At 29.2% G+C, this 19,835-nt stretch overlaps 2 protein-coding genes and 1 long non-coding RNA gene across 3 annotated transcripts in view; 2 read left to right on the forward strand and 1 right to left on the reverse strand.

The window, feature by feature from the left end:
* On the reverse strand, window positions 1-19,485 carry LOC143191776 (venom protease). Its single transcript, XM_076397159.1, has 6 exons — window positions 19,301-19,485; window positions 14,427-14,651; window positions 8,272-8,378; window positions 7,315-7,424; window positions 2,012-2,429; window positions 1-308 (listed from the first exon to the last, which is right to left on the reverse strand). Exons 1-6 carry the CDS (start codon window positions 19,365-19,367, stop codon window positions 129-131), a joined length of 1,107 nt encoding a protein of 368 aa, XP_076253274.1. The 5' UTR covers window positions 19,368-19,485; the 3' UTR covers window positions 1-128.
* On the forward strand, window positions 15,737-16,631 carry LOC143191778 (uncharacterized). Its single transcript, XR_013004613.1, has 4 exons — window positions 15,737-15,817; window positions 15,869-15,931; window positions 16,280-16,541; window positions 16,599-16,631. It is a non-coding gene; the product is annotated as an uncharacterized LOC143191778 (long non-coding RNA).
* Window positions 16,713-19,835, forward strand: part of LOC143191767 (uncharacterized) — a 17,109-nt gene continuing 13,986 nt past the window's right edge. The window contains exon 1 of the mRNA XM_076397141.1: window positions 16,713-16,987. Within this exon, the coding sequence (XP_076253256.1) occupies window positions 16,966-16,987 (22 nt within the window). The 5' untranslated portion in view covers window positions 16,713-16,965. The remainder of the gene's footprint in view (window positions 16,988-19,835) is intronic.

Genomic DNA, 19,835 nt, shown 5'->3' on the forward strand with positions numbered 1-19,835 from the left:
TCACAACATTTTATTTTCTTCAAATATTACATTTCATGAACTATATTAGATATATATTATATATAGATATTAGATGAAGATTATAAATAATAATTATTCTTATACAATTTACTTCACGATACAAAATATTAAGGCCATACTTGACCTTCTATCCATTGAATGTATGATGACACTCTGGTATAAATACCAGGAAATCCTTTAGTCAAAGCGCATCCTTTACCAAAAGATGTCACGCCGACAATAGAATACAAATTATCAAAGTTACCATTATACGCCTTTATGGCTTGTAAAGGTCCACCAGAGTCACCCTGAAATACAGAAATAACCATAAGTAATAAATATAAAATTAATATGGTATAAAATATGGCATAATAAAAATGTTGTCCTAATTTACTAGAATTTTCTTAGCAAATCTCAGGAAGACATTTTATAGACATATGATACAACTATTAATAGATTCTTAAAATCTTTTAATATTAGAATGCGACATTAAAGTTATATTGCAGTATATAGACAACATAATACAAACATCTGACATATCCACAATATGTATTTATTAATAAAATGTTGAGCCACTAATAGATATTAAAACAGCTCCCAATTCTTCGTCGAATAGTGTTCGTAGAGCGGATAAATAGTTTCCTGTCCTATATAGTTTCGTAGTACGGAATGTGAACAAAGTGGTGTGGTATTGAAAACCAGATGAATACCACGACATTGACTGTAACTATACAGTTACGTAAGAGCTAAATAGTCCAGATCGTAGGCTTCTTTTGAGGTTCTCCATACATAAACAAGGCCGTTTGAAGGCACTTCTTTCGCAGTGGGGCAAGAGTTTCACAGTAGCAGTCCTTCAATGACTGTTATCTTTGTTGAGCTCCCGTCATACTGTTCTTATCAAAATAAGTTTTACTCAAGACAGAGTTGGGTTGAGTTGACTTTTGCCGCAAATTAACAGACGAGGAGGGATTTGGCGGAATATACTACCCAATACAACCAAATAATTAAACTTCGAAGCAGAAAAACATACTGCAGGCATCCAGCATGCTGCTGGAATAAAACCCTTGAAATTAAGGGCAAGGGCAAAGAATTCAATTAAGTCTAAAAAATTAAGAAAATGATATTTAAATAAAACGAAAGTTATGAAAAAATGGCCTGAAAGTAACCAGAAAATAAAAATAGGTTATAAGCAACCTTTGGAAGGGAATCATTCCGTATAAAAAATGAATCGATAAATAAGAATTTACGAGATCTAACAGATAACAAGGAAACTTAAATCTCGACTTAAAATTCAAATAAATTTACAAGATACAACAAACCATATGGTCCTACGTAATTCAGCTATGGGAAAGTTCTGCAGGAAGAAATATTAAGATGATGTGGACGCAATCAGATACTACAGGAAGAGTTACTTATAACAAGACCTTCGCAACTATTTTAGAGGAAACTAAGAGATTCACAACAAGACATAAGGAAAGACTACACTCACAGGTAAACACCGAAGTGTTGCCATTCTTGGATGAAGTAGTATGGAACACTGAAGTAGTATGCTTAAGAGATCCAAACGTTGTGATCTTATGTAATTTTGAAAGCATATGTGGTTTGTATTATTATGTTATTATTACGTAGTTTTAAGCTTAAAATTTTAAGTTAGTAACGACTAGTAACAATATATTAATAAATAAAAATAAATTTATCCTTAACAGTTTTATGTTGCCTGGCGACAATCATTCGTCATCATTCGTTTAAAATCCATACTTATTTTAGAACTAGAAAACAGAAAAAATTACATAAGCCTAAAAACTATGTGGGATCGTTAACATCTTAAAAATATCAGATTTTGCATTAATTTGCATCGGATTTTTCACATTACATTGAATGTGTTATTTTTGTACTAGAAGTTGGTAAGTTTAATTGAATTTTAGAAACTGAACTGAAGACTTATTTGGTTTGGAGTTGTGGCTTTTTATAAAAAATAACAGAAATACTAACGAATTATGTTAATACTAACCAGACAAGCGTCTCCAATAGCATCTGGTGCACTTGCACATAACATGATGTCGTCCCTGATGCCACTTGGCAACATTGCCTTTCTATTATTCCGATATACGTTTCTACACTTTTCCACATCATACAACTCTAGCTTCAGTTTCTGCAAAAAATCACTTGATTCACCGGCATATTCGGTATAACCCCATCCCGTAAGAAGAAACCAACTGTAATCTATTTCATGTTTCGCATGTAGACAAGCTGGACGAATATATCTATTGTAATTCGCAGGTTGAGATAATTTCGCCAGACCAATATCGTGATAATGCTGGGATGCTGTATAATTGGGATGTGGAATACGTTTTATTATGCGGAATTGCTGAAGATTCGCTGTTTGGTATACGCTGATTATACCCATTCTTGCATGTTGAGCTTCTCCACTGAAATTAAAATAGTTAATTATATAACGACACACTAAAAATATTTTTACTAATTTTAGGTCAGCAAAAATAAATATAAATGGATTGGATTTAGTTTATATAGTATCTGTCGGGAATACATTTTATTTACATTCTATAAACATATTACATGTATAAACAAAGTTAGTTATATTTTCATTCTTCAATTATTGCATTCTATTTATTCTTAATATAAGGAAGAATGTTAGAAATTCTAACACTCAGGGATTTCTAGGAAATAAAAAAGTTAAGGGGGAAAATAGATGCAAAGGATTAAAAAAATTAATTCTTTTTTGTATCATAAATCGATAGTACAACTATTCAAGAATATACTCTGAAATTTTCAAAATAAAATTACAAATTATTTAATAATTATTAGCATTTTAGTGAGCGTCCTCCGGTCTAATGGGTAATGAGCGTGAAGTAGTACTGGGCGGCATTGAAAGAATTTTTTTTAACAATAGAAATTTTGTATATATATGTATAGAAGTATTAGTGACCCAACAAGAATATTTACGTTTTACAATTAGCTTAAACTTAACTTTCATAGCGTGAGTTTCATTTATACAAAAAATGTTTTCGTATCGGGGTCAAATAACTGTAGTGAAAATTAAGAAGTAGAAAAAGTGATAGAAGAGCAAGAAAACAAAGAAGAGAAAGAATGAAAAAAATGAAAGAAGAAAAAAATGAAAATAAAGGAATTGAATATTTATCGAAAGATGATTTACTCAAGAGATTTGTAAGCTGTTATACTCAAAGTATAAATGAAAGCTTCAATTCAACAGTTTGGTGATTGACTCCAAAGCATTTGCATTCTGGTTTAAAAATCGTTGAGGTCTCGCCATACTTGACCGCGTGTTTAATTAATGAAGGAACTTCCAGCATTTCAACCATTTTGGGCGAGCTTCAATATCAATATTATCGTTGGTAGCAGAAGCTTCAATTATGTCCAAGAAGTTGACAATCGACGCATAGTATGACAAAATCAGGACAGCTCTGTGGATAGCAAAGAAGCTCTAAAGAACAGCAGCAATCCGAAAATTGCACATATTATGAAACACAATTATGAAATATTTCACATAAATTCTTTATATATATTTATATATATATATATATAAAGAATATAATAAATTTTCATTTTTTCTAATATTTAATGTTAGTTCACGCCGAAGAGACCCTTTAAAACACTATTTTTTCGAAAAATTTATTTCAGATGAAAACTGTAGTCTCCAGAATATACACAAATCACCTACTTGTATGAAGACTCATGACGCACAGAAGAGGATTTTCTCTGAGTGATTAAAAAATAATTTGAAAATTTGTTGATAAACTATTTTATAAATAAACTAAAGTATATATACAACATTTTCACAAGATATAGATAAAATATGTTTATTTTTAATTAGCTAAATAAAATATTTTTAACAAAAAAATTAACCGACTTCCAAAAATAGATAAGGAACTCACTAAAATGTAAAAAGTAATCAAACTTATATTCTTAATACAAAAAAAGCATTTTAAAATAAAATATTTACATAATAATCGTTGTAAATTGTCGCAACAACTAAATAAAAATAAACAGAAACCTTATTTAACCTATCCATTAAAGGTATTTTATATTCTATTATATACACAATTTAGCTTAATACCCACCTAAATCTGTTTATCTATTTAAAATATTATTTTAACTATTACCAACTGATCACTTTGAAGTTGGTGCCGAGCAAAAAATTATATTTGTTTTGTTCGTAATTTACTTTTGTGTATGTGTCACAAAACCATATTATTATTTTTGTATTATTTGGGCTCGGCACCGATTTCAAACTTATCAGTTGGTTACCATTACACCATAGAAACAGTTGCCTACAGCGTGTCTACAACCGGTGTTTACACTGAACTACATCCGATTTTTCATTACATCAGTTCAGAAATAACATTATATACCAATATCTGATTATTTTAGATAAAAAATATGTGAAAACATTGTACGCGCCTTTGAAATTTAAGGTCCTGAGATTGTGGGATTTATCACCCCCCTTCCCCTATCAAATCCTGATGTGGTTCCAATGGAACCATCTCGAAAGTTTACTCTTTCGAATAAAAAAGAATGTTGAAAATCGGTCCATAATTGACGGAGAAATCGGCGAACATACATTAAAAAAAACAGCAGAATATAGAACCTCGTCATTTTTGAAGTTGGTAAAAAAATCACAAAAATTACCCCATTACATTAAAATTACCATTATTAAAAATTATATTATTAAAACCAGTTAGTCTAGCTTGAGGCATTTTGCATCAAAAGCAAAACTAAGTAATCAAATCTTGCTGGGCTCTTATACTATGCAGTTTTGATTTAAATATAATGTAGTGTAATATTTTAATATACAATGGAATACGTTGTGTTGAGCAGTTTATGTTTTGCGCATATTATGTATTATATGTTCCTAGTAAATAATAGAAACAGCAACAGTTATAGCCTCTTCAGTTTAGTCAGTTCTTTACGCATTGTACAAGTATATGCAGAATATAGAACTTATCCTACGCTGAAAACAATATATGCTTTACTTACATTTGAATACAAATAATACACATACGGCAAAACACATAGAAATCAAATTTGAAATTTATAAAAATTTGATTTGATTGAGAAACTTTAACAAAGAAACTGATAGTATAAATAGTATTGTAAGTGTGTATTGTGTAATTATAATTGTGTACTGTAACCATAATTGGTGAGAATGCGAAGTATCAATGTAAATAACTGCTAAAGAACCTAGCCTAACTGCTGAAAGTTTTGCCATAAAATAACATTCTTATATTATTATATTCATATACTCAGTGTATAAATATTCTAATCATGGAACGCTTAAAATTTAAAATATATTTCATTACTTTTATTATCCCATTTGAAAATATCTACTATCAAAGCCCACCAAACTCTTTTAGAAACTTATGCTAATGCCGCTCCATCATATTTCAATTGTCGATTAGGTTCAATAAGTAGAAAAATATATCTTATTAAATTTATTGTTCAAGTTATTTTGTTATCAATAATTACGGTTACTGTTCACCATGTTTATCCTCTGTCTGTACAGATGTCTATCGATGTCAATTAAATAAACTGAGCCATGTATTGTTGCTAAAAGCATAGAATAAAGGAACTTAGAAGCGCATCTCCTATGTTAAAACTGGTTCTAAGTTACTCTCGAAATCTCCATGTGAGGGCGCTTACGCATGCACCGTATGGCAGTTAGTTACGGCGGGAAATTTAAAAATGTTTATCGGGAAATTAAAAAAAAATTTACTGGAAAAATAAAAAAATTATTATATTTAAATATATTTTATTGATATATTATAATTACATAGATATATAATCACAGATATCTCCACTACCCAAAATACGTAATCCACTGATGTTATCTTCTCATAATATAAGATAAGATAATATAACTATTAATGGATCTGTTTAATGGTTAAAGTATTATTTTTTAGTATCAACTAAATTAACAACCTACCTAAATTGAGGTACATTTTATCAAATATGACAACTGCAGTTCGGTCTATAATGTCAAGTTTCTGAACTAACAACCAAAATTAAAGCTTACTACTCCAGCAGCAAAAGGAAACCTAATTCAGTATCTGCCTTAATGTTCTTGTAGAAGGCAAGCAGAATATCTTCGATAATAGTTTATATCCTCTGCCACTGCATTTTAATAACGATAAAGCCATTAGTTTTTCATCCAACCTGAAACGAAACTGATGGGACAAGCTGAGTTAGCTGTAAATGAACATATACATTTCATGTTAGAACCTTCATTCTGTAATAATAAGCATAAGTTTCTTATTATATACTTACTTCTGGGTCTTGTTGGGGTAGAAGAATCTATTATATATCTATCAGCATCAAAAAACTTATGTGATTTAATATTATCATTGGGGGCATATGTTCCTTGTCTGGTAGTAAAGGTAAAGAATCTCAATAAATATTGCTTAATTGTTTCAATGCAATAAATCATTATTATTTAACAAAATACTTACTATTTAAATTACTAGTAGGGATTACATCTTGTTTCAGCCATGGCTTTTCATATTTTGGTCTAGTCTTCTTCTTTAAAATGATTACAAACTTTCCTGGACCTACGTAGGAGATCATAAGAGATCCCTTAAGGTTTTCTTTTTATTACACTAATAAATTAAGATACACACAATTATCTAAAGTAATTGTGAAATATAAATAGAAAGACATACCGAAAAACTTAACGTAAATAAACAACACAAATTATATCACCTAAAAATGGCCGTTAACTGCTTAGGTTAGAATTATTAATACCTAGGCCGGACGAGAATTCGAATTCTGAAAAGCTTAAACGTGGGACACGATCTTTCCATATAACTTTTACTTCTAAATTTCTTTTTTCTATGGCTAAAAGGATCAACAATTACGAATAACAAAGGCGAAGTCATCCATCCAATTGATAAAATAGAAAAAACAACATCATTTTTGACATGTAATTTGGTACCCACTTTGATGATTTTAACAGTGAAAAACTAATGCACTGAGGACATATGATATTTGAAGATAATGGATAAAAGAGAGTTTGAATAAAATATAAATGGACGGTTAACAGGGTGGAAATTTATTGAAACAAGAAAAAGCTAATCATTTAATGATGAATTCTTGAAAGCTGAAAGGGGACTGCAGATATAGATGTTATTCCCAAAACGTAAACTTTTATAGATATTGAATCACTTTATGAAAAACAAAATAATGTTTTTATTATAAATAACAGTTAATTTTTATAAACAGTACTTAAGTATATATTCAGCAATAAATTATTTTAGCTTCAATGTTTATAAAATTACTTACAAATTTAGAGTGCTTAAACAATGAGCAGCTGTGAGGACGTATTGGTCACTTATTAAACTCCCACCACATTTCCAGCTGGTTCCATTATCGGTATCATAACCAATCTGAACCTGAAATCACTAAATCTTAAGACAATGAGAAAATCTGTTATTATATATTATTGCTAGTATTGTCCAGCACTCAATTTTCTAGTCGCAATTAAATGTCACGTCACAAAAACAAAACAAATTACATTTTCGTTTCTAGTCATCGTCTCATTTAATTTTTTTATAGCAGCTGAAAGACGCACCAAAACAGAACACACAACAATCCTAAACTATCTAAATTATCTAACAATCCTAAGTTATATTTTGTTAATGGGTTTATTAATTAAAATATTATAACCAAAAATTGTTACTTTATTTTAGAACCTGTTTTATTTTAGGGAAACAAGAGGTGACTTGACACTGAGGGATATTATCAGATAGTTTTAAAACAGATAGCTGGATAGTCAGGGTCGTGTTACATAACACCTCCCTCCTAAAGAATCAGCCACAGGGATGCGCGTGGTCGTTATTCTGTTCGGGTTGCTTATAATTCTTATAAAAATTGTTTTATGAAATTAATTTGAATAAATTCACTATGAAGAACAGAGAAAAAACGAAGGCTCCATCAGCACATTAATGTTAATGTTCTTCAGCACCTAGACATGATGGTTAAGTCAGAATCTTAAAGATATTAAAACTATTTGATCTAATTCAGTGAAGTTATAAGTAAAACTAAATGCGCATTAAAACAATGGCTTATATGTTAGGAGTAAAGCGACTATCATACAATAACTATTTTGTAATTGTAAACCGTAGTAAATTAAGATTAAAAAATAGCCTATTAGCGTTAATTTTCTAAATTTCTGTAATAAATATAATTTTAAAAATTTATAGAAAACACATTTGCTGGAAAATCTAAGTCTATAATTACCATATGCGGAAATTCATCTTTTCTAGTTTTGGCTCCTCCTACCACGACTGGATAGAGTCTGTTTGGATCAAAACTTCTCCTCAAACTTTCCTTGTACTCAGAACACTCTATAAACAAACATTAAAGGAAAATTACACAATAATATTTCCTTCCAATGAAATTTTGAATGTATCGCCTTTATATTATATGGTTTTCCAAATAGGCCGCATATAAGAAAACGAAATAATTTCTTATTTAAATTTTATTCGAAAAAATACAGTCCGATAACTTGACCGACTCGTTAAAAATCGCCATCAAAAATTAGCTTTCGTAGATACCACGGTCTACTTGTGAACCTTATATCAGATTGGCGTCGTTTCATGTAGACTACAGTGAAACAAGATATACTATATGACTGGCCCGTTCTGCCCATGCGCATTTCAACAATCTCCATCAAGTTGTATTTATTATTTGTTAATTCTATGGTTATGTAGTTACCGACTTATTAATTTCTTATATGTTTGTGAATATTTTAGGAAATTTATAAATAGATTAAAAAAATCTACCGAAACTGAGACTAAAAAATCTATGAATATATATGTTAATCTCAAGTATCTGTTAGTGTACTGATCCAAAGGTTATTCAAAAACGTAACTAAAATAAAAGATATAGTAAAAGATATAATAAAAATATATAATAAAACATAATAAAAGAATATAATAAAAGATATAATACACCCATACTGTTACTTTATTAATGTTTTCAATACATTAGTTATAAGCTTTTATTTTGAAAATAATATTCAGTTATAATATTTAGTGAAGAAGGTATATTAGTAAATTTGAGCACCATATATGTTGATACAAGTTTAATGTTATTTTAAGTTAAGTTCTTCAACTTTCAATTTCATTAAATTCTTCTAAAATATTGATAAGCATTGTAATTAATTGTTTTTTAAAGAAAAACCTTAGTCAAAAGAGAAAACTCAATAGGGGCCTCTGGCAAAAAGTTTTGCTTTACCCAACATTCAGATAGTGTTCATATATCGTCCATTCCATTGAACTTAATTGGCCCATATCAATCTGCATTATAGACAACTGTGAAAAAACATTTCGCTCTGAAGACATTTGATTAGTTCATTGATAAAATTTGCCATGTCAAGACCGTCACGTTAATTCAGCAATAAAATTTAAATAAAAAAACAATTTAATTTCTCAAATAAATTTATTAAATACAATTCAACGAATGAGATAAATATTACCATTAAAAATAAATATATCAATAAAATATAAATATTATATATATAAAACTGTAAACAAAAAACTTTGGAACAAATAAAAATTACTTCTTCAGTCTTTTTCCTTTTTCATATTTGTTTAGTGCTATCAATTTAATCTATTAAAGATCTATTACAGTTCCGTCTTTTTGATTCCTTATATTGAATGAAACTTTTACGTCTTTCCCTGTATACATTCTGTTTATCCGTTTTATAAAAGTGTATATGATGCACCTTATTATTTTTAATATTATGTCTGGAAAATCATGATGCAGTGTACAATAAAAATGATTTACATTTACATTTTCTTGACATTTGACAAGAATATATTTTATAATCGACGCGCCAATATTGCGGGATAAAATAAAAGAGATAGCTCAAAGACCTACTGACAGTACAATAAAACAATTTTCTGGACCATAAGATATTGCCTTGACTTGTTTGTTCATATAGGAACAACTGAAATTGAAGTTATAGGCTCATCCCCTACTAGAATAGAATGCATTTTATCTAAAGGGCCCTCATGTTCATCCTCTTCAGTATTTCCTGAGGGCGAATGAAATGAAAACAATTAAATTATGGGCGCTTCAAACGATTTCTCAAATAGACTAGATGAAGGACGTATATTCCTGAGTTCATGAGCTCTAACAGAAGGAAAAAAATTCCTAACTATCTTGGTTAAGTAATGAAATGCACCCCTCAAGGTAGTTATTAAATTTTAATGTGATGATACTTTAACAAATTTGTTCATACTTGGGTAATAGCTTTTGCACTATTTAAGTGCTGAGTTGCTTTGCACTAACATTACTCGTTTATTGAATTTCGGTTAATCCCCTTTCAATAGGTTTGCATTAGGATCTATTATTTCAGTGGAGGTGCAACTAGTGATACAAAAAAAAGTATATAGCCATTTGTGTAGCTTCTTTCGGAAGGTGATTAATTTCTAAAATTAAAAATTAAATATTTCATATATATATATATATATATATATATATATATATATATATATATATATATATATATATATATATAAACTTACCCCAACTTATAACAACAAAACATGCCCTAACGATCGTCAATTCTTGGTTTGGTAATTTGGTACTTTGGTACTACAATAAGTTCTGGTTTTTTAATATTATCAACTATTTTTTCATGAGAGCCAAATACTTCTTTGAAGGAAAACTAATCTGCATTTTTTCACGATCTGTGCATCCGAGTACACAACACTTACATCGAGAATTCAGTGTACTTATTTTACTACCAACTTATATATACTAATAGACTAATAATTTAATCCCTAAATGTTTTAAAAATCTAAACCATAAAGTATATATAGAGATTTTACTTGAATAAGCAAAATCGAGGAAATGTTTTACAAGTTATGCTGGCTCTGAGACCACTTTTTTATTCGTTTATTTGAATTTCCTTACAAAAGCATTTGATTGGCCAATTTCTATAACACGATTGTTTGTTTCTGTGGTTCGTTTAGAACACCATTTGTGTGTGTCTGACATTGAGTACGATCAGCATATTTAATTATAATCACAATTATTTGATTACAATGTATCTTCATTCTCAAAAGTGTTGTGTATCCAGTATATGTGCGAAAATAAAAAACAGGTGTCGTTTTCCTAGGTAGAAACAACCTAAGTTAGCTATATTAAGGGTGTGTGTGTGATTATTTATATAAAGCATGTATATTCATATATATTGTTATTCATAGGAATACAACAGAAGAAATCATGAAAATATTACCCACCCTTTAAAACCAAAATGTGTCTAAATCGAGCGATGGCAAAATTACATTGAAGGTAAATATGATTATATTATTTGAAAGTTTTTATTAGCTATAAAAAGTGGCTTGTAAGTGTCATCAATTAAAAACTTAATTATTTTGAAGGGGTTCATTTACTTGAAACAAATGCATATTGGTTAAATACTTTGGCTTAAGGCTCCTTAACCGAGATAATCTTTTCAACAAAAATGTTAAAAAATACATCAGTACAAAATAAAATTATATAATGTGTAGATCAACAAGATAAGCTTGATTTTATAGACAAGAGGCTGTTTTATTATATTGTTAATAAATCCTTAAGCGGTCCCTTTAACTCCTCGATTTTACCATAATAAAAGCACAGTAGTAATTTTGATACATATCATACATTTTAATTTTTTTGTCGCCGTTCTTTAAAGTACGGTTTTTGGTATATCATATAATTTAACGGTTTTAAAGATCCGTTCCATAATTTTCACAATAACATGGTAAAAATAATTATATCAATACATTTTTGCATTGAACAAGCAAGTAAAATCTAAACAGACACAGACTTTCAGCTGTGCTACTCTGCTTTAAAAATGAGGGAATAAAAAGATAGAAAATTTAATACATATTATTTAAATTGATAGCACTAAAGAAATATGAAAAAGGAAACAGCGCTATAGACAATTTTGATTATATTTGCCAGGAGATATCTTATGTATTCAATTAGATTGCAGCCTTTCTTATATTCACATTTAATTATTTTTTATTTATATATTTATATTTTATTATTTTTTATTTAAATTCATTATATTTATTCATTATATACTTATATTTTAGCTTTATGATATTTTATACTATTTGTATTTATACAGAATTTTATTTAAATAAATAATTTTGAAAAATTACATTTGGGTTTTATTTGAAATCTAATTGGTCAGTAAAATGTGACGTCATAGGGATAGGTATGAAGTCCTCGACCAATGAAATGCTTTTCTATTAAAATATCTTCTTTATAGGTGCCTGTAATGGTAATTTAAAATAACCAATGAAATTTAGCGAAATAACGTTCTCAGCGCCTTCCTTCTGAGACCTCGCAAAACAATTCTAAAATTATTTTTATTAAGTTAACAGTCTATATATTACTCTATGATTTAAAATCACTATTCCTTACGTCAGGCATACTGAAAATGACGCTCAAAATAAATAAACAATAAACGCAAAATAGAAACAAAGTGAGATAATCAGTCGCGACTCTTAGCACAGCTATTAAAGCAAGTAACAAGTTCCAAGTAGCAACATCTAGATGTTGGACGTCGCGAAACATTTCCCCAAAATTTCCTATAAAGTTAAATCTCTATTTCTCTGTGCATATAAACAATAAAAACCTTAAACATAACCTAACTAAAATTGAAATGTCATTCATTTTATTTAAGTGCGCCTGCGCTCAACTAGCCTGTCATTATTACATTTTAATATACATTTCATGTTCACTTTCCTGCTGTCTGCTTCATATACGGTACTTATGCTTACATTAACATTAAATTTGACGTATTGATGTTGGCTGGTTTGTTTAAGGTTTTATCGCTTGGACAAGTTGACCAATCGTATAACTTGCAGTGGCGATTTATAAGCAGATACTGAATGGCAAAGAATAAATTAAATAAGCCTGTTAAAATTAAAAAACTCTATAACTTCTTAATCGACGATGAACTATAGAAACGGAAAAATATTGATAAATATAAATGGGAAAACCCAACACTTAATATTAAGATAGATGTTCCGTCATTTGATATATAATATGACCTATTGCCCAACATATACTAGTGCTCATAAAACGTTACGAGGGTTTCCACTTATATTCTGGAATATGGTATATACATATTAATTCATTATGAAAGTATTTATTCTTTTACTCTTCTGTCATATTTACTGCCTTACTACCAATAAGTCGGAAAATTATCCATGAACAATAGTCCTTGGTAACGTTTCATCGCTGAGGGTTGAATTAAGAGAGCATTCTAATCTCAGAATTTGAAAGTTGAGAGTTTTAAGTATATAACTAGTTCATGAATTATAAATTCCTGAAGAAGGGAACATCATGGATCGATGATTGCATTACTGCTAAATCAACATCATTCTTTCGACACTATATGAGACGAAAAATTTAAAAAAATATTTGGTTAATATACACTGTACTAATTTTTCTCGACAAAATGGGAAAATTTTATCAGAATACATGCAAGAACCTTATAATACATGTAGTGTATGTCAATGTGTATCAAAAAACGTTGATTAAGTTGATGCCTTAAAGACCATTATCTGAGTTACGCTGCCCGAAGCTTGGTTTCAAATTTTAAGTACTTTTTTGGGATGTTTTTACCCGGATTTTATTTTACTATTTTAAGCAATTTGAAGAAACAGAAAAGAAGCAATTTTTTTAAATTACAAAAATTTTGCCGAAATATTTTTTTAAATTGTATTTCCAAAATTATAGCTATTAGCTATTATAACTCATACTAATAAAGAATTTTCTGTTTTTATTCATTTCAGTTCAGTTCGACAACTCACATATTTTGTTTAGGTTTTTTTTTGTTGGCCAATGATGTCCTTAAAATTTGTATTAATGGAATAGAATATCCTTTTTTAAATCATCGATGTCACAGTCTTTGTGTGCATAGTAAGAGGTATTAATATATGTACTATATATTAAGAGTATTTGGTTGCTATTTAATAGTGGGAGATATAGCCTACAACTGCTTTTTATATTTTTTATATTAAAGGTAAGAATGTCTCTTGTTTTTCATTCTAGTAAAAATTCCTAAAAAATTTAAGCCTCAAGCGACAAAACCCCTTTAAATTTCTTTCTTTCTTTCTTTCTTTCTTTCTTTCTTTCTTTCTTTCTTTCTTTCTTTCTTTCTTTCTTTCTTTCTTTCATTCTTTATTTCCTTCTTTCTTTCTTTTTTTCTATCTTTCTTATCTTCACGTTGCAGAAAATAACGCTCAAAGTGTAATTATAGGATTTTTAATTACTGAACAACAACAAATAATTTATGATACAATATATACAATAGTTAGTTACACAATTTAAAAATATCAAGGCAACTTTAATATAAAAAAAACGAACAACTCGTAACTTACGTTCTTCTGCTTTTTCTCCTGGTTTGGTAGGTGTTGAGTCCATCCTCGTATGTGGGATTCTGAAAGAATCTTCTTTATTGGGACAGCATATTACCACTTCAGATTTTTCAAAAAAACAAGTCTCTGGAAATATCCATTTTTTTATACCGGGAATGACGTGCGGGCATTCCTGAATATAAACGCATCTACCAGTACTGTTATCTTTTTTAATAACGCATGGTGAATCTAAAAAAAAAATTTAATATCTACACACCACCATTCAAAATATTTCACTATATTTTAGTTAACATAAAAATACTACAACAAATAAACCTTAAATAAACATGTTGATTGGAGTACGAGTTTGGTAGTGAGTTTAATAGAGTTTTTTTTACGAGAACATAGTAATAAATACACATTAGTAATAAATAAAATTACCAATCTCTTATCAATTCTCTCTTATTTTGAAAACACACTGTCACACATGTTTTATGACCACAAATGTTGCTGTTGTACTATTGTCAGTTATTGATATCTTAGATTGGTGGTTTTGGTCATTGTTTTTTATTAAATATAAAATCTTTTAAATATAGGTTTTATTATAATTTTAATTTCAATTTCAAGAACTATTAGTTTAGAGCTCCGTATATTGTGTGTCGTTCATATAAGTTACAATAGTTTATAAGCGCGTACGTTGTGTTAAAAGCAGAGTTCTATAGTCTATTCAATGTTTATTTATATATGCGTCATCAAAATATGTGACGTCAAAACGTCGTAATGCTGCCGCATCAACTCTGAGTTTTAGATCACTATGGCTTTAACATACAACAACATTCTAATCTAAATAAAATAATTCAACAAAAATATTATTAAATATAATTTATTTTAATATTATAGTATATATATATATATATAAACTATTGGTTTCAAGAATTTCGCATATGTCCCGTTGTCAGACGTACGCAAAATTATTTAAACTATTAGTAATAATCACTACAGGTTATAAAACGACAAATGCTATTTTAGCGCTTGCATTATTTTGATAAATTTTAAATCGCTCCGAAATATATGATACCATTTAGTTTGAAAATTCCGAAAACAATAGACAGTCAGAGTCACAAATTCATGGAAGTCCCTTTTTGCCTATAATTTCCGTTGGAGAGGTAATTATTGATGATTCTAAATGATATAAATTGCTGCAATTTTATTGAAAATTCCTTTTAGCATGTTGCTGCTGCGCTAAATATTAGTATGGGTACTGTGAATAACATGGCTTAAAAAATGAAGAACAATGTATTAGATTCACCCAAGAAAATCCATCTACATACGAATTGGGTGACGAATCTTGGCCATCTTGATATTGGCTCTACTCAGATATAATGGAGATCAAAAATACGAAATGTATAAAAAAGGTGAGTACACAAACTATTTTATCGATACATAATTTAATAAAATTATTTCAGTTAAAATTGTTAGCCTGGAGAGTATTCATAAAAGAGTTAGGAACATTCAGCTTTTTGAGGCATGTAAGACATCCTTTCATATCCTCTTACAAGGCATATTATTTAAATAGTGCAAAGATAACCCTCGAAGAGATTAAATTGAACTTCCAGACATTGCCTTAAAAAGAATTAAATTTTTAAAGGCGTATAATAAAATCAAGGAATATAGATTATTTAAATTTATGTGTCTTGATAAAACTTGGATATTTAAAAATGGTTCAATAGGGCACTGTTTGCAAGACAGTAACAAAAAAAGTGTAAAAACAACAATAATTGATCGAAAATTGTAAAAGTTACAATAGCATTCGATTAGGTTTTGTTGGTCATTACATTTATTTATAACTATTTGCAGATATATTGCTGTTCATGCAGGTAATAAGAATGGTTATATTCCTGGAGAGGAATTAGTGTTTCCCTCCATATCGGGCGATTACCATGGAGAAACTAACCCTAACATGTTTTTGTTACGGTTTGGAAATCTGTTGTTAAAAAACCTAGAACCATCTGTTACTATTATGGACAATGCACCATATCATAGGCAACAAAGTGTGCAATGAATGAATGGCTTTCAAAACATGAATTGAGTTTTGAAGAGACTATGCGAAAAAACTGAACTACTTCAAATTTTTACTAGGTAAATATAAATGAAATGTTTCATTGCGTTTATTGCAATTTCCTTTTTTTAAATAAGCCCGAAGAAAGATACACAGTAGATCAGATGGCTACAACTTCCTCCCTATCACTGTATATTCAATCCAATCGAGTTGATATGGGGGACAACAAAGAGTTATTATAATAGACATGGTGGTGGAGAAGGATATTCCATCAAGAGCTGTTTGGATATGTGGAAAGAAGCATTGTCAATCATAACACCTTCGATTTGGATAAACTCGATAAGACATACAGAGGAAGTAATTGATAAGTGGTGGAATCGTGAACATGTTTTAGATTAAATGTTTAGTGATTAAATTGGACCGTGAGTCGGAAAGTGAAAGTGACTAAAGGAAACTTTCAGGTTATGTGATAATGCTGTGAAATGCTGGAAATGGGATAGAGTAATGAGAGTGGAAACAACTAAAGGTATGCATATAATTAATATAATATAACTGTAGAAAATTGTATTGTAGGGCCTAAAAGTTTTGTGTGCACAGATATGATTATAATTGTTCAGAATTAAACATGAGCATTAGGTTAGAATGTATGAGGAGAGAATGAATACTAACTGTTTTGTAGATATAGTAAATGCATTAGAAGAAAGAAGAACTAAACGAAAAAAGTTGAATATGGTCTCGAATAAAATTAAAATACATTACTTTGATATATAGTCGTTAATTAGGTGGAGTAGGCCTCCAGTGGGATACCACTACATAAAGAACGCGCCTAGAAACTCTACCTCATGGTAGTGTGAAAACAAGTTAAAGCCAAACTGAACTAAAACTTACGAGTTAATGCGGCAACATTGCGATGTTTCAACGTCACAAATTTCTATGGCGCAGGAAATTAAGATCGGAAGAGATCGTAAATCACTACTGATAATATATCTACTCATAGTAGATGTCCAAAATTTACAACAAAACAAGTTTGTTGTAATATTATCGAAACGAAATCGCGGTCTACAAATGGCCGCTCTTTTAAATCACAGAACAACCTCATACACAGAAAAGCCAGTTTCAACGACAACTGTTAAGAAACGAACGAGACGATAAAACGAGACTCACGAAATATAGGTTAGAGTAGGCTGAAATACATAAAAACTAGACGAAAAAACTGGTAAAATCAAATATGGACGAATGAGGCCAAATTTAAAATGTTTAGGTTTAATAGAAGTGTCATTGTGCTTTGATAAACAAACGAGCTTTAGAATGCTGCATTATGCAGACCGTTAAGCATAGTGTCGGTAGTAATAAACCAGGTCGTATAATTAAAATTGATGGAAAACTAAATAAAGATGGTTATCTGAAAACACTTCAGGAGAATTCGAGAGTGAATCTAATTGGCCGCAGTTTTGTTTTTTTAACAATATAAATACTCTAAACTATCATTTAAATTATATCAATTGTTGCCCGAACAAAACCCAAATGAAGAAATTTTGTAAATAATGAAATGGCCATCACAATTGCCAGACCTTTCTCATATCGAATTAGTATGCGATGAACTTGATAGAAATGTGAATAATCAATGCCATCGAGCTCCGCACAGTTTTAGGATATTAAAAATAATATGGTGCGCCATAAACTTTTGGATAAAATAGATAAACAGAATTTTAACAGGAAAAGACTCAAAATTAACTTTCAGTATAAGAAAACAAAAACACAGAACTCTAATAGATTAAATTGATGGCACTAAGCAAATATGAAATAGAGACGGAAGAAGTAATTTTGAACTGTTCCAAAGTTCTTTGTCTATAATTCTTTTTATTTAAATTTTATTGGTTAATTAAACGTGACGTCAGGGCTGTCACGTGCGGCACCTGCGTGGCAAACTTTATCAAATAACCAATCAAGCGTCTTCACAGAGAAATGTTTTTACAGGTGCCTATAATGTAGATTTAAATTGGCCAATACTTAAATAGCCCATATAACCCTATCTGTGCAAAGCAAAATTTTTCACCAGAGACCTCTATTGAGTTGACTCTCTATTACTCTATCACTAATAATAATCTAATATCTGACATTGTGAAATGTCTGAATAAACTATTCACTGACAATAATATTGATACTTCAAAAATGAACCTAAATTTTCAACATACTAATATGAGGATTTACCAGCAGGCTAATTAGAATAGAGCTTAGTCCTCCAGATTTTAGGGGCCCGCAAATTTAATCTAAATATATGTTGATCTCTTACAGAAACAAAAAACAATGTTTAATAAAGTCTGAATAATAGAGTAATAGTATCTCCAAAGTTAATAATAATTACAGTATTTTGGTACTATACAGCATACCGAATACGTATATGAAAAAGTATTAAACGTTTTGTAAAATATATAAAAATATTCCAAGAAAGTTTAAATATTACAATTTAATTTAGACATTTTTACCCATTTCTTAAATTAATTGAGTAATATATTTTTTTATAAATGTTTGGTCCTAAAAGTATATTGATTTAATACTATAGCAGTTAGCTTAAAAGTATATTAAATAGTAAATGTAAAAACATAATTTTATAAAATTCGAGTTTGCATATCATAAGACAGTATTGGTAATTAACATAATAAAGATTACATTTCAAAACTAAATTTGATAAATATATATTCACAGGTTAGTTTAACTAGCAAGAAAACAACAATACTCAAGTGTGAAAATGAAGCAGAGAGAGAGAGATATTAACAACTAATCAGAGTTTATTTTATAATAATATAAAAATTGAAATAAATTCAGCAAAATTACTCACCATAATAAAGTATATTTTGTATAAATGGTATAAACGAAAATACAAACAACAGGTATATCAACAACATAACGTCTAAACAAATCCACAGACAGAATAAACTATAATAATTTTAAACAGCTTAACAAGTCATAATCAAAATCGCAATTAAGATACATAATGTCGTGTTGGGTTTATCTGCTTTAATTGAGAAAAATTAAAAACATATAAATTAAGTAGTAAAATATTGAATATATACGAGGGTTGCCACTTATTTATCTAAAATCGAGATTAATTATTTAATAAGTTATTCAGTCTTTTTGGTGATGTAAAATAAATTATGTTACATGTTATAGTTAAAAAGATTATTATTCATTTTATTACATTTTATCTGGACTAGACCTACTGCTAACGTTAGCTCCAGACCATAAGCCGACATCAAGTCCATCAACTAATGCAGCCGTTTGCTAACTGCATTGGTGAATCGGTTCAGGTTCTTTTAACACTTTCGGCAATCTGGATGTAAACATTCGTAAAAAAACCTGGTTAATATTAGGAT

Source organism: Rhynchophorus ferrugineus, unplaced genomic scaffold, assembly GCF_030347505.1.
Source record: "Rhynchophorus ferrugineus isolate W39M unplaced genomic scaffold, kcgeb_rfMv2 rfM2, whole genome shotgun sequence".
NCBI lineage: Eukaryota > Metazoa > Arthropoda > Insecta > Coleoptera > Curculionidae > Rhynchophorus > Rhynchophorus ferrugineus.

Excerpts from the sequence above, each read along its gene's own strand:
- LOC143191776 (XM_076397159.1), bottom strand. The coding sequence starts at position 19,367 with ATGTTGTTGATATACCTGTTGTTTGTATTTTCGTTTATACCATTTATA. Across the intron at positions 14,652-19,300 it reads ACAAAATATACTTTATTATG|ATTCACCATGCGTTATTAAA; the intron begins GTGAGTAATTTT and ends TTTTTTTTTTAG. Across the intron at positions 7,425-8,271 it reads AAGATGAATTTCCGCATATG|GTTCAGATTGGTTATGATAC; the intron begins GTAATTATAGAC and ends TAGTGATTTCAG.